A 20,552-nucleotide genomic window follows, 5' to 3' on the forward strand; every position below is an offset into this window, starting at 1 on the left:
AAGCCTTGAAACTAGTGGAATATGTAATTATGCATCATAAAAGCAACTGAACATATTATTATTCTGAATTAAAAGTAATTTAAAGCGAGGTTAGATATTTTAATTTATTTTTTTGCAGTATTTTCACACTATACTGAGTGACAAACCAAAAGCAAACAGGATTTAAACAATGGTATAATTGGTATATTTACTTTGTCACGGCAAAGCGTCATTGAAGCGTCTAAAATGTTGCTTCAATCAAGTGCTTTCTAATGGAGACACCTTTTTGCTTTTTTGCGTACATAAACATATACGCATCTCCAACTGTCGAATATGCTTAATCTTATTTACAGTTTTTTCAATTGCTTTGACACGCTTCATTCTAAATTGAATGAACATAAAATCCTAAACCGTCTTTCTGATTCCCAAACATTCATTCAAAATGATAAATCTTCCAAAAGTAAGTTTTGCCATCAAAAATGTTATTTTTATAGGCTCTTTCATTCATTTGACACAGCAGCTTGGACCAACATCGTAATCAACGTACACAATATGGACAAAATCACTTTGGACTCAATTTGAAAATGGACACATTTGACAGACATAAATGGGACTTCTATTTTGGACTTAAGATGTTTTAATCTTTTTTCTTTGGATGCCAACCCATACTTATATATATATAAAAAAAAGGCTTCTTTTGGTTTCTCTCTCTGCCCGTTTTTGTTTGTTTTTTGTTTGTTTGTTTTTCTAATGAAAGACACTGAACCTCAGAAGTCTCAGTGATCAAAGTGTGTGTGTGTGTGTGTGTGTGTGTGTGCGTGTGTGTGCGTGTGTGCGTGCGTGTGTGTGTGTGTGTGTGCGTGTGTGTGTGTGTGTGTGTGTACGTGTGTGTGTGTGTGTGTGTGTGTACGTGTACGTGTACGTGTACGTGTACGTGTACGTGTGTGTGTGTGTGTGTGCGTGTGTGTGTGTGTGTGTGTGTGTACGTGTGTGTGTGTGTACGTGCGTGCATACGTGCTTGTGTGTGTGTGTGTGTACGTGCGTGCTTGTGTGTGTGTGTGTGTGTGTGTACGTGTGTGTGTGTACGTGTGTGTGTGTGTACGTGCGTGCATACGTGCTTGTGTGTGTGTGTGTGTGTGTACGTGCGTGCGTGCTTGTGTGTGTGTGTGTACGTGTGTGTGTGTACGTGCGTGCGTACGTGCTTGTGTGTGTGTGTGTGTGTGTATGTGCGTGCGTGCTTGTGTGTGTGTGTGTGTGTGTGTACGTGTGTGTGTGTACGTGCATGCGTACGTGCTTGTGTGTGTGTGTGTACGTGCGTGCGTGCTTGTGTGTGTGTGTGTGTGTATGTGTGTGCGTGCTTGTGTGTGTGTGTGTGTGTGTGTGTACGTGTGTGTGTGTACGTGCATGCGTACGTGCTTGTGTGTGTGTGTGTGTGTACGTGCGTGTGTGTACGTGCATGCGTACGTGCTTGTGTGTGTGTGTGTGTGTGTGTGTACGTGTGTGTGTGTACGTGCATGCGTACGTGCTTGTGTGTGTGTGTGTGTGTGTGTATGTGTGTGCGTGCTTGTGTGTGTGTGTGTGTGTGTGTGTACGTGTGTGTGTGTACGTGCATGCGTACGTGCTTGTGTGTGTGTGTGTGTGTACGTGCGTGTGTGTACGTGCATGCGTACGTGCTTGTGTGTGTGTGTGTGTGTACGTGTGTGTGTGTACGTGCATGCGTACGTGCTTGTGTGTGTGTGTGTGTGTACGTGCGTGCGTGCTTGTGTGTGTGTGTGTGTGTGTACGTGCGTGCGTGCTTGTGTGTGCTCAAAATAGTATTTTTTGCTGCTATGTTTGCGTTTCTATATTGAAATAGACTTTGTTAAGGCCACAGTACCTTGTGTGAACAACCCTGTAGTATTGAAAAACTAAATTCAACAAAAAGGTGTGTTCTGTTCTGAGAAAAAGCCCAAGAACTGCGTGAACTGATGAGAAATGTCCTAATGACTTCACCGCTTAAACTCCTGTTCAGAACCAACGAACCAAGTGATCAAACTAAACCAAGTTTTAAATTATTTTTGAAAATTATTGAGGAAAAAAACTGTAAACACAATGCTAAAGTACTGTACACACATACATGTATTTGGAAATGTATAGTGTTTTGGAACATTTCAGAAGTACATTGTGTAGGAAAGAGTGTTTACCTCACCCCTTAGGACCTTACACTGCAATCCAACCATTGATTTTGGTCTAACACCTCCGGATCTGTATGTGTGACTAAGGCAGTTTTACTGGCCGCCACAACGCTGTGAAAAACACAAGAAGCACAAGCATTTGAGCTTTTTTCTGTTTGTGTAGATTTGGCCAAGTCCTATTTCAATGCATAATAAAACAAATGTCAGCTTGCATCGTATAGAGATAAAGGAGTAGGTGACAAATCAACACTAATTGTTTCTCACAGTTTAGCATTAAAAAATGTCGACCTATACATTTTTTGTGTTATTATGATTGTAACTTTCCAGATATCCTGTTTTGGCTGTAACATCAATAATCTATACAGTGAAGACATTTGAGAGTGGATTTTATCTTAAAATTAACATGTGAATCACAGTGCACCAAAAGTGCAAGATGTTTATCTATTTGACCTAAAAAACTGTTTTCTGTTTAGCATGCATGGTACAAATCTGGGCACTGTCATGACACATTTTTGTAAAGGCGAAAATAGATTTATAGACAAACCCGTTAAGGGAGTTTTATACAGCCATAAATAAGTTGTGAATGTCTCTGTGAGAATATTCAGCGTGTGAAAATGTGTACTTTAGTTGAGAAATAGCAGATGAAAGCCCGGCTCAAGGTGCTCTTTGTGCTTTAGCCTTGTATGTGTCTGTATAGGCTCCTGCCCGACACTGTGGATCTCTGCTGCTCCAGTCAGACGTGTTCTGAATGACAGTGTGCTCCTGTTCCTCTGCAGCCTCCAGGGGTCACACCACGGGTTTGGTCTATACCACGTGATGTTGTACCGTCGCTTATCGCCTAATCACTGCAATTACCACCAAACCACTTGTTTATTTGTTTGTTTGTGTGTTTTTCAGCATGGGTGCATTAGGCTGTGTATCCCGCTGACCAATGGAGTCAGGAGGGCGTTTGGGAGGGACACTGCGGTTAGAGGGCTATGAGGGAGTGTAAGACTGCAACAAATGCTATATTTGTCACATCATAATCGTAAGAATCTTCAAAAGAAAAATGTTGAACCTTTTACAAGCAAAAATGTGTGATGTAGATGTAGATGATTACAATACGCTTTCTTGCCATTGTCAGTAAACAAACTAGGAATGTGCCTAACAAGAAACAATATAAACTACAATCACTATAAGAAAATTCACTATAAGAAAAAGCTTTTTTGACATAGTCAGGATGGAAAAAGAAAACAATGGGTACTAATAGTGAAAAACACTAAAAGACATTATCATAAAGTACCATACTGTATATACAAAATAGACAGTATGGACAGTACAAAGATGCAGTGAAAATGTATGAGGTTGATGTGAGTGAGTTAAGTGTTGATGAGTCCAAAAGCAGAAGGGAAGATTTAATCTGCTTTAAAAATAAATAAAATAAGTGTTGTTAACACTAACTTTTTTCATCCAGAAAAGTTGGATTTAATACAGCTGAATGGATAAGAAATATTATACTGTGTGTAAGCACATTATGGATTTTACAATGTTGTAATTCATGGTTTTAATCACTGTAAAAAATCATAGTTGAGATGTTTCTTCTCAAAATAATTGCAATTCTAAACTTTTATTTTGGGAAATCCCCAGAGACATGGATTTAACTACACACGGGGATGTTTGAACTCTCCAAAGATATATTTAGAGACCCTCAAGAATGTGATTGTATTTATTTAGTTTTCTGCTATAACTCTCACTACAATGAATCCAATTGTTTATCATTATTATCATCATTATTATTATTTAAACAACCATATAAAGATGGGTATTCTTGTGGGAAAATAATGTATGAATAAAGCCTGAGGCTTTTTATACAATAGTTAAATTAAATATAACAGCAATATACAGCCGTGGTTGAAAGATGGCTTTGGAAAATATGAATAAAAAGACTTCTTTCTCCTCTTGTCTCCGCAGCTTTGAGATTTACACACTGGAGCATGTTTTCTCAACAACTAAGCAAATAACAGCACTTCAATATCAAGAGTCTTTTTAAGATTTGGTATTTGTCAAAATTAGACATTTTAGCATCAAATCAACAAAAACTTTGAGTTTGGAATCTTAATGAAAAAAACAACTTTGAATTGGTTACACCATTCTGAATAATTAGCTTGTTGTTGATTCAATACTTCATTCATTTACAGCAAACACACTTGAGTGCACTCTGTATCGTTCTTTTTTCTCTCTCCAATGTTCCCTGCTCTTATGAGCGTGTTCTTGTTCTTGCAGCCCATGTCTGCTGTTGGAGATGAAGAGTTGACCATGTAGAACAACCAAGACCCCATCGCCCCCTCCCCCACCACTACAGCACCCAGGCTGTAATTATCCCATTTGATGAGAAATGGCTGTGGTTCTTCTGTATCTCGAGGTACATGGATGTGGATGTGGAAGTAGCAGGTGGAGGCAGGGCTTTCTCTCCCACTCATCATTACTGCAGGAGATGCCGGGCTAATTATAGCGCTGCTCGGCTGTAACATAGACAGACATGGATACAGGGCTGTCTGAGGAGGCTGCTGGAGAAGAACGAGGGTTATGAACAAGCTTTACACATTCAGCTTTAGGAGCAGAATGTAGGCATCTCCATTAGGTTTAGGAAACACACATTTGAATGCTGTTGTGGCTATAAGGAGTAGTAATAATGTTGCTGCACTGTACACTTACAACGTTTTACAGCCTCAAATTTAAAACTGCAGACATTTTTCTTTCAGAAGAAGTACCTCTGAAGGAACTAGACAGTATATTTTTGTACATACACACACAGATCTGCAACATTGAACTTTTTATCTTTATCCATTATCAATTATGTATCGAGCCAACTTGTGCCAATACATAATTTGCTCTTCAATTTGCGCATTTATTTGACTAGCTACTCCAAATTGTACCTTTAAAATCACTTAAATTTTTTTGACCATATAAACAGATTACGATACATGTTTGTTTAAAATGTGAATTTGCAAGTTATCAATCAAAGTAAGTACAATCTGCTTCAAAGAGAATTTGCTTGAAGGGTTGTTACACCAAATAACTCGCACATTGATTTTGCATTCGCTCTACATGAGATTTATTTCTAATGCAAACTCTTTCTTTTTTGGACCCAATTGTTACTTGGTTTTAGGATACAAAACCTTGCCCCACTTTGATACCCTCCCCCAAACCTTTATATAACATCAGGGCTTTTTACACTCTATTTACTTCATTTGCTAACAGCTTTCTTATTCACTAAAGATGCAGTGTTTAAGTCTAAAATAGCAGCCTTACTCATCAGTTTTAGCTCCTCACAGCTGCTCCTTGTCACTTGCCCTTCCTTAAGCATGGGTTATATACGACTCGACCTTGATAGCCGATCTGTGCGCTAGCTGAGGGGCATGCACGCCGTATACATACTCTCCCTCTCCTCCCTGACCTAGCGTGTCGCCCCTCCATCATCTCCTGTGTGTGTGTGTGTGTGTTTTTTTCCTCCCATCGTTATAATGGCTTTTGCAGCATCATTCACAAAGCCCGTCCTTTGCCTTAAATGTCCTCGGCCCCTTTTGAAGCCCTCGGTCGTGTTGCGGTGAAGAGCAGCTATATGTCAGAGAGCCACGCGAGACAAAGGCAGGCCTCAGTTAATTACCTATCATTTAGAACAGATGGCTGCAGATGATATGTAAATGTTCAGGGTGTGTGGGTGTTCGGCCAATGCATATGAAGCTGTGCGATTGTGCATATGCCTGCGCCCCAGTCACTGCAATTAAACATGCACCCCATCTCTATCATTTCTGCAGCACATTGTGATTTCTAAATTGGAAAATAGGTCAACACACCCTAAACTACTTGATTACTTGAGAGTAAGTTAAGGATTAGTGATAAGTAAGTAATTCATTGTTTACGATGCATTCATTTATCAATAATAGTCCGCCATACACAGTTGTAATCAGTAGCAACAATAATGAATATTGAAGTTGTGTATGGAAAAACAAATTAAGCTGAAACTTAACATTGACAATGCAATGGTAATGTATTTGTCAATGCAACATATGTAATACAGATGAATTTAAATAGTCTAGTACACCCATTTACCAAGACGATTCAAACGTTTATGTTGCTACATTAAAAGGGACTGAGTGTGAAGTACATTTGTCACTCTCTATTTAAAAATGTATGTTTTATGGACTATAGATTTGCACATTATTTTAAGTTATCAATACATTTTCCTGTGCATTGTATTGTAACAGTGTCTACAGTGTCCTCATATTTTCTTTCCATAGTTTATTTATTTCATTATTGTCCATTACATCTTTACTGCTTTGTTGAGGGTAGTTATCACTTTGTTACTGGAAAATCAAAACCTCCTAGTTTCCTTTTTGATAAAATCTGAGCCAGTGCAGGCCAAGTAACATTTATTCCACTGCTATTTTGGAAGTCTTCTGTGGAGCGTCTTCTAAGTTTAAAGGTTTAGTTGTATTCACGGGGCGCAGGAAGCTCACTTGACACCAACGCTCGGCTGTGCGTTGCGTTTCCTCACGTGGCAAATCAATGATGAATGTGGAGCGAATGGAAGATATATGTTACCATGCACTCTATGACACAGGAAGAAATGTAACCACAAGGAGCAGGGCGAGGGGCATAGGGGGGGATGGGATGGGGGGAACTGGGGGTGAGGACCGGATCGATACCACTGCAAGAGAAAGACCTGGACATTTATTTGGGCTTCACACTGTAAATGAAGCCTTCTCTTTGCCAAGCGGTTCTCAGCGGTGTGCGATATAGAGCACCTTTTGTGTCTTGTCCTCTCGCTGTTGCGGCTGCACAGTGTGTGAAATATCCCTGTGTATGTTTATTCTCCTCCAACACGCCCAGCAGGGGCCCGCCAGCATGTGTGGCTCTAAGTTTGCAATGCCACAGATGGAGAGCCTCTAATTTACTCATCGTGGAGATCTAATATGACTTCTAAAATCAGATGTAACCAACACGCAGACGGGATTGGTGTGTTACATGATTTGAACTGGTTTTATGAAATTGAGATTGATTTGTGTATTGTATGTTTTAAATGAAGGCAAAAGACATCACTGATAATTATTGTTATGCTCTGAAAATGTACTTATGTGACTTAAATGGAGCTATGACATGTGGAAAGCTCCGTTTGGCCCCTATTACTAATCTATTTTACAATACCTTGGCTATAGAAACAAATAGCTGCATCCATTATTGTGATTTACAATATAGAGAGGCTCATAGCAATCCAAATAGACAAACCAAAATTGGTTTAGCTTCTATAAAAGTTTAAAAAATCAAAACACAAAAAAAACGGATGGACCAAATTAAAAGAGCCAACGATTGTGGTGCTTAAATTGGCGTTTGCACAGGAGAATGTTACACTTGAGCTGTGCTTGTGACTTCAAAAGACAGAGAGTGAAATATAGGTCTGCTCTATCTCCTCGTTGTGTGTGATATAGAAAATGGACCCAGTCGGCTTTGGGTGTTACGTTATGGCAACAACGCCCTCTACCGCCAGCACGCGTCACGGCAGCGCGCCCCGCGACACACGGGGCAAGCGCGTTCTCCTCCGGGAAGAGTGTATCTGGCATTTCCTACACTCGGTCTCTCATTGAACAAGTGGCTATGATAAGATCTATGCAAGTGAGTGAAAAGGAGACAATTGAAAGGTTGAAATCCAAACAATAAGAGGACTATAGATTTGGTGTTGAAGACAAAATGTGACCTGTGGTGAGAACCTTTGCATATGATTGTATATGCCCTTTATATAGCCTATATAGCAAAAATGTAATTTTTTTTTTCTTTTTAATCTTTAAATACTAGTTTAAGAAGTGTGGATGTTGCTTTTGTAGTTTGAAAGGTGTAGTCATAGTGAAATATTTTATTTTTTTGCAATTAATGATACTTCTAGTAGACCTGCAGGCTACTAATAATACAGACCAGAAAAAACTAATAATTTCCTCTTATTTTTTATATATATTTTAATGTCTCTAGTCTTTGTTCTCTTTAGGCTTATTTAAGGATGTCACAACATAAAATGTTAGTGTTACGGTTATTTATGATTGTTGGCACTTGAACTGAACAAACAACAGTAAAATTCTAAAATCAAACTTTCTGAATGAAAAAGTAATGATATAGTCACTTAAAAAGGCGGATAATATGTAGTTTTAATATAGTTTGACATTTTTGAATGATACATTAACTGAAATCACTCATTATCTCTGTATTCTCACAATTATAATCATTATTAAGAATCACAATTATCAATTAACCAAATAATCTTGACATCGCCACATTTCTATCTGTAATGTCTTATATGCTTTCCTGTTCCTACACGAGTAGAGTGACATTTCACTGAATTCGAGTAGTGCAGTTAGCAGATAGCCCTCAAATCTTCCACTCATCCCGTTGCAGACGTGTAGCTGCTTTTGATGCCATTTTTCTGTGAATCTCCCCTAGAGCAGAAAACCATTACTCTGAGTCCACAATCACTTTAAAACCAGATTTAGAGAGACTTATCCATGCGTTTGTCTCCAGTAGATTAGACTACTGTAACGGCCTGCTCACTGGCCTCTCCAAACGAGCTGTAAAACAGCTGCAGTTCATCCAGAACGCTGCTGCTCAGGTCCGGACTAGAACCAGGAAGTATGATCACATTAGTCCTGTTCTCAGGTCTCTGCACTGGCTCCTGTGGCTCAGAGAATAGACTTTAAAGCAACTCTGCTTGTGTACAAGTCTCTCCATGGCCTAGCACCAAAGTACATCTTGGATATGTTAGTGCCATATGAACCATCTTGGACTCTGAGGGCCTCAGGGACCGGCCTCCTGCTGGTGCCCATAGTGAGGACTAAACATGGGGAATCTGCATTTCAGTTTTATGCAGCTAAAATCTGGAACAGTCTTCCTGAAGATGTGAGACAGGCTTCTACTACAATGTTCAAATCTAAGCTAAAAACAGTTTTGTTTAGCTGCGCATATGACTGAAAGGATTTTTTCTTTGCACTCTTCTCTTTTGTTTGTGATTTTATTAGTTTAGAAAATCAGTTGGATTGATAATTTTTAATTTAGTTAATTTTATTGTATTTCTGTTTCTGTAATTTCTTTGTGATTTGAATGCATTTTTCCTGCTGTGAAGCACTTTGAATTGCCTTGTGTATGAAATGTGCTCTACAAATAAACTTGTTTTGCCTTGCCTTGCCTTGACACGCAGGAACCGCTCAGATCCCTGGGAAATCAAAGGTATAGGTGATGCCTCTGGATGCTACATCAATATTCATGAACACAGCCCTGCCCTATGATGTAATTGCAGTGGTAGCGAAGGTCAGTGCTTTAATGGCCAGACCCAATCAAACGTGTGTATTTTCAACAACCGTGCATGCCGTCAATAGAATCATATTCACGTTTGTGCAGCAGGGGCTCTCCTTTCTACTTCTTGGACACTCATAATACTATGCTCTCTATATTTAGCGTACAGGTCTGTAGAGAAGTCTCCGCCTACCTTCCACTCTTGTTCTTTGGGCCTGATGTGGTCCTGTGGCAAGTGAAGTATGTCAAGTATTTGTCTTCAGAAACAATGTGAAGAATCATGCTTGGGATTTACCCACATATGACTTATTGAATTGGTGAACTGATTGATTGAAATAGGACAGGCATAACTACAACAGCATAGAGACCTAATTCTGTCAACATTTCTATTCTGTCTGTCTATGACATTTTGTTTTATGTAACAGATCCATGGGGCATTCACTTAGGCAACTTTTTTCTGACAAAATACATCATTGGCCCTAAAGTTGGAATAATAATTCTTTTTCAAGTTATTGCATGTTCATATGAAAAGTCCCAAAAGGCTGAGAGCCGGCCTCACAGAGGAAACAAAACAAAATGATACCACTTTTATGGGAAGCTTGTCAATGTTTAAATATTATATATCTTCAGCTGTAACAGTGCAAATACTATTCCATTATGTTTCCTGTCAAACTGGGGTGGCATTAGTTGACAGAAGTCTCTCAAGCCTCAAATGCAGGAGTAAACTAATAATAATTATGAGGGAATCCATTATAACATGATAAAAAGTCATGCATAATATGTCTCCTTTTAAAAATGTCTCCTAAAAGTCACCCTTTATGGACTGTTCCGTTTCCAGCTTTATGAATGTGGTCAATGTGGTGATGGCTAATTCTGTGAATTCTGACATTAGTAGAAGATTTTATTTTTATTTTTTTAACAGGCCTCACAAAACAACACCAAGAATGTAGAATTGTATTGCTTCTGAGTATAATATAGCAGTATGACCTATTGCAAAAACATTGCAGCATGATTTGTATGGGATTTCCCCCTACATTAGCAGCAAAGTGGGACTTCCTGAGCAGTGGATACAGTGCAGATTTCCCTGAGTCCCTGTCAATGCTAATAACTATAGTGGTCCACTGGAGAGCTCCCACAGGGCTGTTTGACTGTGTAGGCAGAAGGAGGGGTGGTTTCTCTGAAGGGCGGGGGCGAGAGAGAGTCCGAGCTGACTGTCTCAACTCATTTTTGGGGCATGGCCAATCCATTTCTCTCCTGTAGAAATAAGGTTGATCAAAAACCTGCTGTGTTTGGAGATGAGAGGGTGGCACACTATTGCAGGGGAACAACATCGGATATCGGTGGACATGAGTGCTATGAACCTGAAGTAGAGACCAGGAGGAGGGGGAGACGGGGGTATGACACTTGTAATCGGATCATTGGCTACAGTGGGTCGAGTCAATGTGATCAATAGAAACTGCACATGCAGCAGAGAGCCTTTAATGGCCCTTAATCTCCATCAGGATGAAACCGGAAGTGGCGGGAGCTAAAAAGGGAGTCCAGCATCACATTACAGACTTGTCCGGGCCTCAGCTGTGGTGGGCCGATGTCATATTTCATTCCACCTTTTCATTTCAAATGCATTACTTTTTCAGGGCATTCCATTCTGCCACTGACCCCCCATGATGCCAAAACTCGGTTGGAACATGTCATCCCTTCACGGGCCACCTTCCAACCATTGAATGAATGTAATAAGACTTGGACACAGGTTGAGAAAGCCACTCTTGCTATAAACTAGTAGAAGCTAATGCATTTTCACCATTATTTTCTCTATAGATTCAAATTTATGAAGACCAACCAGCCAAGTATCCTAAGAGGCCAGTGCAGCATAGTAGATATTATAGATAGATATTATTGACTCCTGCCATCCGCAATGCATCCAAGCCGCACTAGTATTATTATTTCAGTCTTTTCTTTTTCTCTCTAGACTTCAAGCTATGAATTAAATAGTAGATTGACCCAACAGAAGCCGCCCGGACACGACCTGCTCTCAAGCTCTGGAATAAATAATGCTGTTCAGGTGTGTGCTTAAAACATCTGCACAGAGACAGACAGACACGGCCGCCTTTTGTGTCAATTTAAATGAACATAAAATAGAATACACAAAGGCGTCTTCTTTTGATGCAAGCTCAATTATGGCGAAGGTCATCAGGAAAAACATGTATATTAATTGACGTTAGCACTTTTATGTTCAGTCGCTACATAAAAGGGCTTTTAACTGACACCAACGGCAATGTAGAGATCTGATTGGCCGTTGCCCGGAAACGTTGCAGCGGCTAATTAATGACCCTGGGCCATAAATGATCCCCCATGGCTGTGAAGGCTGCTTCTATGCATTATATGTATAAATAGGCCAATGCAGATTTGTGAGGAGTGTTCTCGTAGACTGCTGACTAATTCACTGCATTAGTAACAGAAGTACCTTTATTACAGGGTGTAAAAAAAACAAATGGTTGCTAATAGTTGTTTTTATTTCCAACAAGTTCAATTCAAAGGCGCTATAAACGTACTGTACACAACCAATGCCAAGATGATGATAAGCATGAAAATATGTAGCCTACAATGATTAAATATTGCCTCAAACCAGCGATCTTTTAGCTGGGGGTTAAATGCTAAATGCACTAAACTAATGATTGTTGTTGCTGGAGATGAACATGACATACCTATCTTAGATGTGGAGCGTAAATACGTTGGTAAATTAAAAGATGTTATTCCCCTATCATAATGTTATGGCTCAAGGCATTACTGTTTCAGAAAGTGAAAATGAAATAATTATAGCTAGGGAAACAACAATTGCACTATAATCTCTCAATTTAAACAGTACTTAGCCACTCCATTAGTTTGTGCATTAACTTTATTATCTTAATGAGTGTAATCCAATAGACACCAGGGGGAGGCTTTTCCAACGTGGAAGACAGTTATTTAGTTTTATTCTTAGTAGCAATTAAAATGTGCTGTTTACAACACTGTATAAACTTTGAGTATGTGACACAAAGGTGGAAAAGCTCTTTGCCATGTTTGTGTCCAAATGAACTTATAAGACATATTTACAGTTTAAGTGTATGCTAGGCATATAAATATAGTAGATAGATATCTTGAAATTGAGAAGATCCAGTCAAAGTAGAAACAGTAATAGTTTACAATGTTTGATCATTTACGTTTGTTGTTGTTTTTTAAGCGAGTACTTGATCAAATACACGTTCCACAAAACTGAAAAAAACGTTTTGTTCAAAGTTGCTTATAGCGCCACCTTGTGGGTTACAAATATAGTTTAGTAACTTAATCACATTTGATTTCCAACAGCGTTATTAAATACAAACACATTCAGGCCTTAAGCATATTTAATGCATGGTCATTATGCAACTTGCCTATGTAATCTTATTTGTTTATTTGTGCATTTGTGCATTAGCAGCTTGAGTTTTGCATGACACTATGATGAAGTCTCAAGAGCTTAGAGATCAAATGTTCAGTTTGTTCCTCGCACATAGTGATATAACCATGGCAACACAGACACCTTGCAGACAAAAACTCAGACATCACTGCTTGTCAGAAAATCTCTTTGTACAAATCCTACATAATGCAAATGACTTCACCCATCACCTGAATAATCCTATACAAATTAACACAGCCCAGCTACCTCAATATTAAAACAGTTTCTATGCAGACATTAAAAACCACTCAGTGTCAGTGCAATGCCACATCAATAAGGCTAATGTTTGTGAATTTTATATTATGGCCTGCAGTAGCAAAACTTGAGAAACATGGCGGGAGTGTCAACCTTGAGACTTGCCCTAACCTTGCCTAGAGCCAAGTGTTGATAAGTGTCATCTGAATACTTCAGAGGCAGCGCGTCTCTCTGGATGCCTCCTTGCTCTCATGTGCCTCATCCATAAGGACTTTTGGACTGCATGAAACTTTGCTTGCCATTTCCTCCGGGTTTGGCCAAATTGACAATAGACCATCAAGTTCTGTTAATGACACGATGAGCCTGGATCTGCATGAAAGAACTGTGTGGGTTTGGGTGGCTTGGAATCACAGTGAATATATTTATCCGACTTTCATTATAATGACTATTAGCAAGTGCAGTGTTCACAAAGGACGTGCGATCTAGTTATTACCACTGGTTTTCAGAACAATTTGGAATTCAAGCACAATCTTATGTGTGTGTGAATTTTGAGGCGAATACATGTATCCACTGACAGATGGAAGTAGTGTGTTCTTTTCAAATGTTGCTTGTGGAAACCTGATGGATGCACAAATGAATACACAGAGGAGAGGAGTTGTAATCCAGAGTCTCCAATGTTATAATTACAGCCCTTTTGACAAACACAAATGAAGACCTTTCTCTCCTTCTCACTGCAGTGTGGCGGGCTCATTAATTGCAAGAACGAGCTTGAAAACACAAAAGTGCTTCTCACCCTGGTATAATTGTGCTTGTACCTGGGCTTCAGAAGAAAGGAAGCTTTGCATGTAACTGGAGAAGCTTTGTACCGTATGTCTAGAGGCAGACAGAAGTGTGATACAATGGCGCACTCTAGTGGCCACATGGACTAAATGAAAAATACATTGAGTTACTTCTGATTTACTTTTTTACCATATTTAGGAGATGTCGCTAAAGCTGTGTATTTTATTTTTGCTTTTATAATCTGTAAATTATTGCCAATCACCTTTATAAGTAATAGACTTACAAAGTTGTATGTACTCTTAAGATAGTCTAAGTTTAATGAATAATTCTACTTCTATGTCAGTGTTCCAGAGCTGTAATCGTCATTGAATACACAAGGAGTCAATGAAATACACAAAGAGACCGATGTTTACTCTAATAATAGTAATTTTATTTAACTAGTGATTACCTTGAGGAGAAAACTGTCCCTATAGATTATGTCTTGCTGTTTTGGGGGAATCCCAGTGAAGCTTACAAAGGAGTGTGGGGAGTTCACCCAAAAGTGCTTGTGTTGATAAGGACAGACAGTCTGATTGAGCCTGAGGTACAGTCAAGAACATGGATGTGAAACCAAAGACACCCACAGGGCCTGAGCCACTGCTAACTCTACCAAAGCAGCAAGTTTCTCCTCAAACAAAGCACTTCAGAATGACAGAATCACAAGAAAACAAAAGGTGTGCCCTGGCCAGCTATCTTGGCCTGATGCAGAACTCTTTTGGCTCACAAAAAATGCAGAAAACAACGTTAATGGGTAGAGCGACGGTACATCTTGATTGGCATAATTGTAGCTGTTAAATTCCACCTGTCAATCTTCCACTGCCTCTGTCTGAGGGTGGCCAGGCAGATGAATACTGGTTCAATTACTGAATTAATTATACATTTAATTTGAAAATCTCTGCAGGAGTGGACGGCACTCGGCTGTATTCGAAAAAAAAGATTGAGGCATTAAAAATGATGTTAGGCAGGTGACATATTCTGACTATTCTTGTTAGTCAGTTAGTTCGCTTAAAAACAAATCAAATCAAGTTTAAGAGTTGTGTTGGTATTGAGGCTGTTTAGAATGAATCAAAGTGCTTCAATGATTATAGTAAAATAAGTTGTGTTCTTTGCAGTGAGCCAAACACTAATCAACAGATACAAATGAGTTCCTCTATCATGTCTAAGTGACCAGATACATTATCTTCTTCAGTGGAAAGCCTCTTCTCCTCTCGATTAAGCAGATTTAGTTTAAGGTCCATCATCTTTAGTGTTGCGGTTGTTGCTTGTAGGTTACTGTTTACTTCTGTTGCGTTCCTAGTTAGACACAGGAGACAATCAATATCATCATCAAAGATGGGAGGGAAATAACATGCAATTCAGTAAAATGTCAATGCACCCATAAGGTTTTCTTCTTTTACACAATCAAACAAAAGGCTTGAAGCCTTGATGTGGCAGAAAATAATGTATTAAAAGTAAAGTTAATTATCAGAATAAGTCGTATAATATCTTACAAGCAACTTAAAATATGAATCACCATGTATTTTAATTATGGCTTTAAAGACTTTATTAGCGAGGAGAGTGAGGCATGGAATGGGGATGAGAGCAGGGAGGACATTCAGCAGCTGGTCGGAGCCTGGCATGAGTGCTGCTTCTTGGACGACTCGAACACTGGGCAGCATCCCATCATTACATTTTCAAATATGCATTTGTTAAAATTCTTGGTTCAGTGCACTTGGCACAATGGTGGCGCAGGTAAAAGGTCCTTATGTTCCTGATTCTGATTCTGATTTTGTGGCTGACATCAATACAAATGGCAGCTTTAGTCAATGGTCTGGGAAACAAACGGTGAAACAATCTGACACAAAAAATAATTAAATGTGCTCAATATATAGATATTGTGACAAACGTCTTGGAGATACATGTATCGATACAGAAATGCGTCTCGTGATACTTTTAAACAACATAAGGTCATTATAAATTGCTACATTCTACACTTCTGAACCTACAATTGGAAATTTGTTTTCTGATATTGAGGACATGAACTTCTAATACACTTTTATATTCTACTTAATTCAAAAATAATTTTATAAAACTTTTAAAACCAGTTTTAAGGGATATCCATGAATCAGGACATGTATCATATCAAGTTCCCTGCATCGAGACTCGTACTGTATCGTGGACCCTGCATCGGGATACGTATTGTATAATGAAGTACTAGGCAATACCCAGCCCTCGCTGACAGTTCTTGTATGCAATACTTGGGGTACTGTATGGCAGTTGAAATTGGTTAAGACCCAAATGTAGCATTTACATCCTTAAACCATCAAAGATGTTGTAGTGCGAGGGGATGTGTTGGTTTGACACTTCTCAAATGGAGAAAAGACAGACCAAACAATAGAGAACAATTAACCTTGTCAGGCCACAGAGGACGAGGCCTGCGCTGGGCCGGTCCTGTCATGTAGGAGGTCAGTGCTACAAAAGCAGCACAGCTCAGAGCCTGCACTACGAGGATGAAACAGGCGCTCTACTGACAGGTTGTTTTCAGAAGCCTGAAAACACCGACTTGAAATATTTATGAGAAAGTAAGCCAGCGCATATTAACAAGGTCAGTTGCGAGAGACGAACTGCACATCAATAGAGTGCCATCAGAGGGGACCAAGGGGTTTCTAAATGAAATTAGATGCCATGAATTGCTATACTGTGCACTCATGCTTTTACTCCATATCTACTGCCTCTGAAAGAGGCTTTCCATATTGTAATAAAAACTATGTGTGGCACAAACAGAAGTTTCCCTCTGTGATTAATAATAGAGCTCAGACATTATGTTTAGCTGGAAGACATTTTGAACCTGGAGACAAACTGTACTGACTACTCAACTCTGGAGCCCGTTTGCAGCAGAAGGGCTTATGTTGTTAAAGACTAATAAAGCATGAGGAGCTGTGGAGGGCAGAGAGCTGGGTGTTCAAAGGGAGATCAGAGCCAGCATCTGCCTTTGTCTGGAAGCAGGAATGCCTGGAATGTAGCCTATTTCAGGAAACCTCTCTGCATCTAACTCCACTTGAGCTGATCATCACCATCTCTGTAACAAGGAATTATGAGAAAATCTGGGTTTTACTGAACTGCCTGGGACCCCCAGGGACACAAGTGTAGACCAATGTTCCATAGCTAAGTAGTAGAAATAGAAGGAGTAATCATTATTATCAAAAACTGCCAAGGTTGCGTAGGTAACAGACATTCTTTGCTCCATTTCAGGGCAGACAAGATGAAGAAGTGAGTGTTAATTCTTAAAGCCAACAGTAATGATTCACACCAGTCTTGTCAAGGCATGTTAAAAGGAAAACGTAACATATCTACAATTCTGGTAGACCCTACACAATATCACAAGAAATATTGTATATAGAGACGCATATTACTTTGAGATTTGGATAGAACATCCCTTCTTGGAGTGCGCCAGTGAAGGTTCACTGTATAAATCACTAAATGATGAATAAAAACACTGTAGAGTATGTGTTTAGCTCACCTTCCTCAGAGCCTCCTCTTCTTCCTGACGTTTTTCATAATGTGCAAAATCATCAAAGATTGAGGTGGTATGCTTGTAAGTCGCGATTATTTTAAGCACTTGTTTGGACTTCTCCAGAGGCACCTCTTGCGTGTCCCTGGAATTGGTCACTGGCTTGTTGTCATTGTTCTCTAATCGAATGTGGCGCAGCTGGTTGTTGGGCACGTCTTTAATGAAAATCCATTTTACTTCAAACTTGCCCTTCCACTTGTCCTGAGACCATACACCTGCATATGCATTGTAGTCCACAGGGGAGCACATCTCGGCTACGCCACAAAAGTGCCCACTGCCATTGACGCTGAACAGCAGGTAGAGTGGACCCTTGCTGCCCAGGGTGCGGTAGGCCCCATCCAAGCGCTTGTTTCCATGTTCTGTACTACACCAGATTGAGTACTTGATTGAGCGGTGGATGTCATCTTCTGAATAGCTCTTGATAATGAAAACACGTCCATTTTTCAAGTTCCAGTCAAAGTCTTTGGGATTGAAGTTGTTGAGAGCCCGTAATTTCTCTAAAACAGGATGCACTTCTCCAGAGCAGGGAGAGGCGCTCAATGGAACCCCGAAACCGAAGCCATCACCCCGGTTCCTGGGAGCCACCCAGCGGTTCGTGGGTGGGCCAGGCTGCTGAGATGGCTGATGATGATGATGGTGGTGATGATGGAGGTGCTGCGGGGGTCCTGGCTGGGAGGACATGTGGAGGTGTGGGGGGCCAGGGGGCAGAGGGTGTTGTTGTGACTGTAGGGACTGCAGCTGGAAGGACTGATGGTGGGGTTGGTGTTGGTGGTGGGGTTGGTGGTGGGGTTGGTGTTGGGGTTGGTGTTGGGGTTGGTGTTGGGGTTGGTGTTGGGGTTGGTGTTGGGGTTGGTGTTGGGGTTGGTGTTGGGGTTGGTGTTGGGGTTGGTGTTGGGGTTGGTGTTGGGGTTGGTGTTGGTGCTGAGGGGGCAGGGGGCTCTGCAGCAATGCCGGGGGCTGGGCCAGAAGCGGCTGCTGCACCAGCTGCTGACCGGGCATCATGGTCTGAGCTAACGGAGCCTTGTTCAGGGAGCCCTTATCATCCCACGTCCCAATGTTCATATTGTGCTTTATGGGAGGTGGAGGGATGGAGACTCCCACCATCCCCATATTGGCTTTTGGCTTGACTTTAGGTTGTAGTTTGGCAGGCTTCTTGGCAATAGCTGCCCAGGAGGCAGGTTTAGGTGCAGAGGAGCTGATAGATGGGGGGAGGTTATTTGCTGTCATGCTACTCATGCCCGGTGTGCCCCCTAAAGGTGATCCCACAGTTTTGGTGACTGCAGCCACCATGTCTGTACCCAGTTTTAGCCCTGCCATACCCTGCTCGATGCTGCTCAGCACTGGTACCTTACTGAGTTGAGTGTCACTTCCAAACCCTCCTTGTCCATCAGTGATGGCCCGACCCAGGGAACTGGGGGCGTACCCATAGCTGTTACTGTATACTGAGCTTTGTGTGGACTGACCCTGAGAGACACTGGTACCCCAGGTAGAAAAGTCTGCATTTCCAGGAAAAAAGTTGAAGCCATGTTGACCAAGGAAAGGAGGAGTATTCCCAAGAGCTCCTGGTTGGCTGAAAACACCGTCGGGTATAAAATGGGGCTCGCCATTGCTCATCTGTCCATAGGTAGTAAGGTACGGCATTGGGGGGTCTCCAGCTGTGGACCAAGCTGCTTCTCCCAGAGAGTAGGGGAATCCAATGGATGGGGCATAGTAGCTGGGCATATAGGGATCAGACATTGGTGGATAGCTATTATTCTGTAAAATGAAAATATTATTAATTTAGGACCTACAAACCAATCATGTCAGTATGACAGTCACAGTACAACTTACTTGATTTGTCTGGCCGCTTAGGTAAGGTTCAAAGTCATCATCGTTCACACCATCCTTTTGATGCATTGATCCGTTTTGCACTAAAAGAAGAAAAAACAGATGTCTAAACCAGATCCAAGCCAACAGATTGGCAACAACAGATTGCGGCAGGCACATTATAAAAGGTAGATAAACCTGTAGCTTAGTAAAACACAGGCAAAAAACCAGAAAGAAATAGATAAACACGTTTCTTAGTATAAGGTGACCATTTTATTGAAAAATATTTAAGAAGGACGTAAATAATCAACCATCACCTTTATTTGCTTGTCCTTTAGGTCTCTGGAAGAAAACATGAGAAAAAACAGCATAAGTATATAGCACAGTTTGCAGCAGTATGCTAGTGCCTGGCGTCTGGGCAGGAGCGAGCATCACACTACAGTAAATCACAGTAGGAGCCGGATGTGAGCATTTTACACTTTACATCTTTCGCCTTATTGACCGGATGTCCAACGCAGAGACATCCAGAGTGCCCCGTGCCGCATTGCCCAGCGGCTGAACCCTGCGCGTGCTACTATTGGCCTACATTACAGCTAATATCAAACCACGTATCCAAGATCTGCTGCGTTATCGGCAAAGTTTCATTTGGACGCGCGGTAATAATTCACGGTCTCCGCTCACTGTCAATACACAAACCTGGTCGACAGTGGTGGCAGACATCCTCCAGAAACCGACACGGGCTCGGCTCGTGAGACAGTCCGGGCGGGCGTCCCTCTGCTCTCGGGTGCTTTTCCTGCTCGGCTCGATCTCACTGGCGGCGTTTTTCCCCCTTTTTCCCTTCAGCGGTCAGACCTGGCGACGACGCGTGTCTCTGCCTCGTCCAAAACACGGCTGTCTTGACGGTGGCTTCGGTTCCCGCGTCCGCTCCGGGCACAGGCGGGTTCTTTCAGTCGGTGTTAAAGTGCCTGGTGCCTAAATGAAGTCTCCCACACCACATACTCTGCAATGGCGGATGGGCTCTTTTACTCCGCTTCCGCTCCGCTGCTCCGTGACCTTCCGCCTATGACGCTCTGAGTCATGTTACACGCCGCCACTGACTGCACATGACAGTCACAAAAGCACCGGGCTATTAATACTCCAACACTATCTATCTGTATGTTCTTCACAACGCCCTGTTTAGAGACACGTACATTTGCCTTTTTGTCTTTGCGACTCTCGAGCTCTCTGTTTGTTAAGTTAAAGTAAC

At 41.1% G+C, this 20,552-nt stretch overlaps 1 protein-coding gene across 1 annotated transcript; it reads right to left on the reverse strand.

Annotated features, from left to right (window-relative positions):
- Positions 1-14,319: 14,319 nt before the first annotated feature.
- Positions 14,320-20,299, reverse strand: ythdf3 (YTH N6-methyladenosine RNA binding protein F3). The gene is made up of 6 exons (XM_072450794.1): positions 20,003-20,299; positions 19,624-19,648; positions 19,331-19,410; positions 18,427-19,255; positions 17,450-18,276; positions 14,320-15,243 (listed from the first exon to the last, which is right to left on the reverse strand). Exons 1-6 carry the CDS (start codon positions 20,024-20,026, stop codon positions 15,220-15,222), a joined length of 1,809 nt encoding a protein of 602 aa, XP_072306895.1. The 5' UTR covers positions 20,027-20,299; the 3' UTR covers positions 14,320-15,219.
- Between the last annotated feature and the right edge of the window lie 253 nt (positions 20,300-20,552).

Source organism: Eucyclogobius newberryi, unplaced genomic scaffold (assembly GCF_026437365.1).
Source record: "Eucyclogobius newberryi isolate DKJ021-1_F unplaced genomic scaffold, fEucNew1.0.hap1 SCAF_18, whole genome shotgun sequence".
In the NCBI taxonomy this organism is placed as follows: domain Eukaryota; kingdom Metazoa; phylum Chordata; class Actinopteri; order Gobiiformes; family Gobiidae; genus Eucyclogobius; species Eucyclogobius newberryi.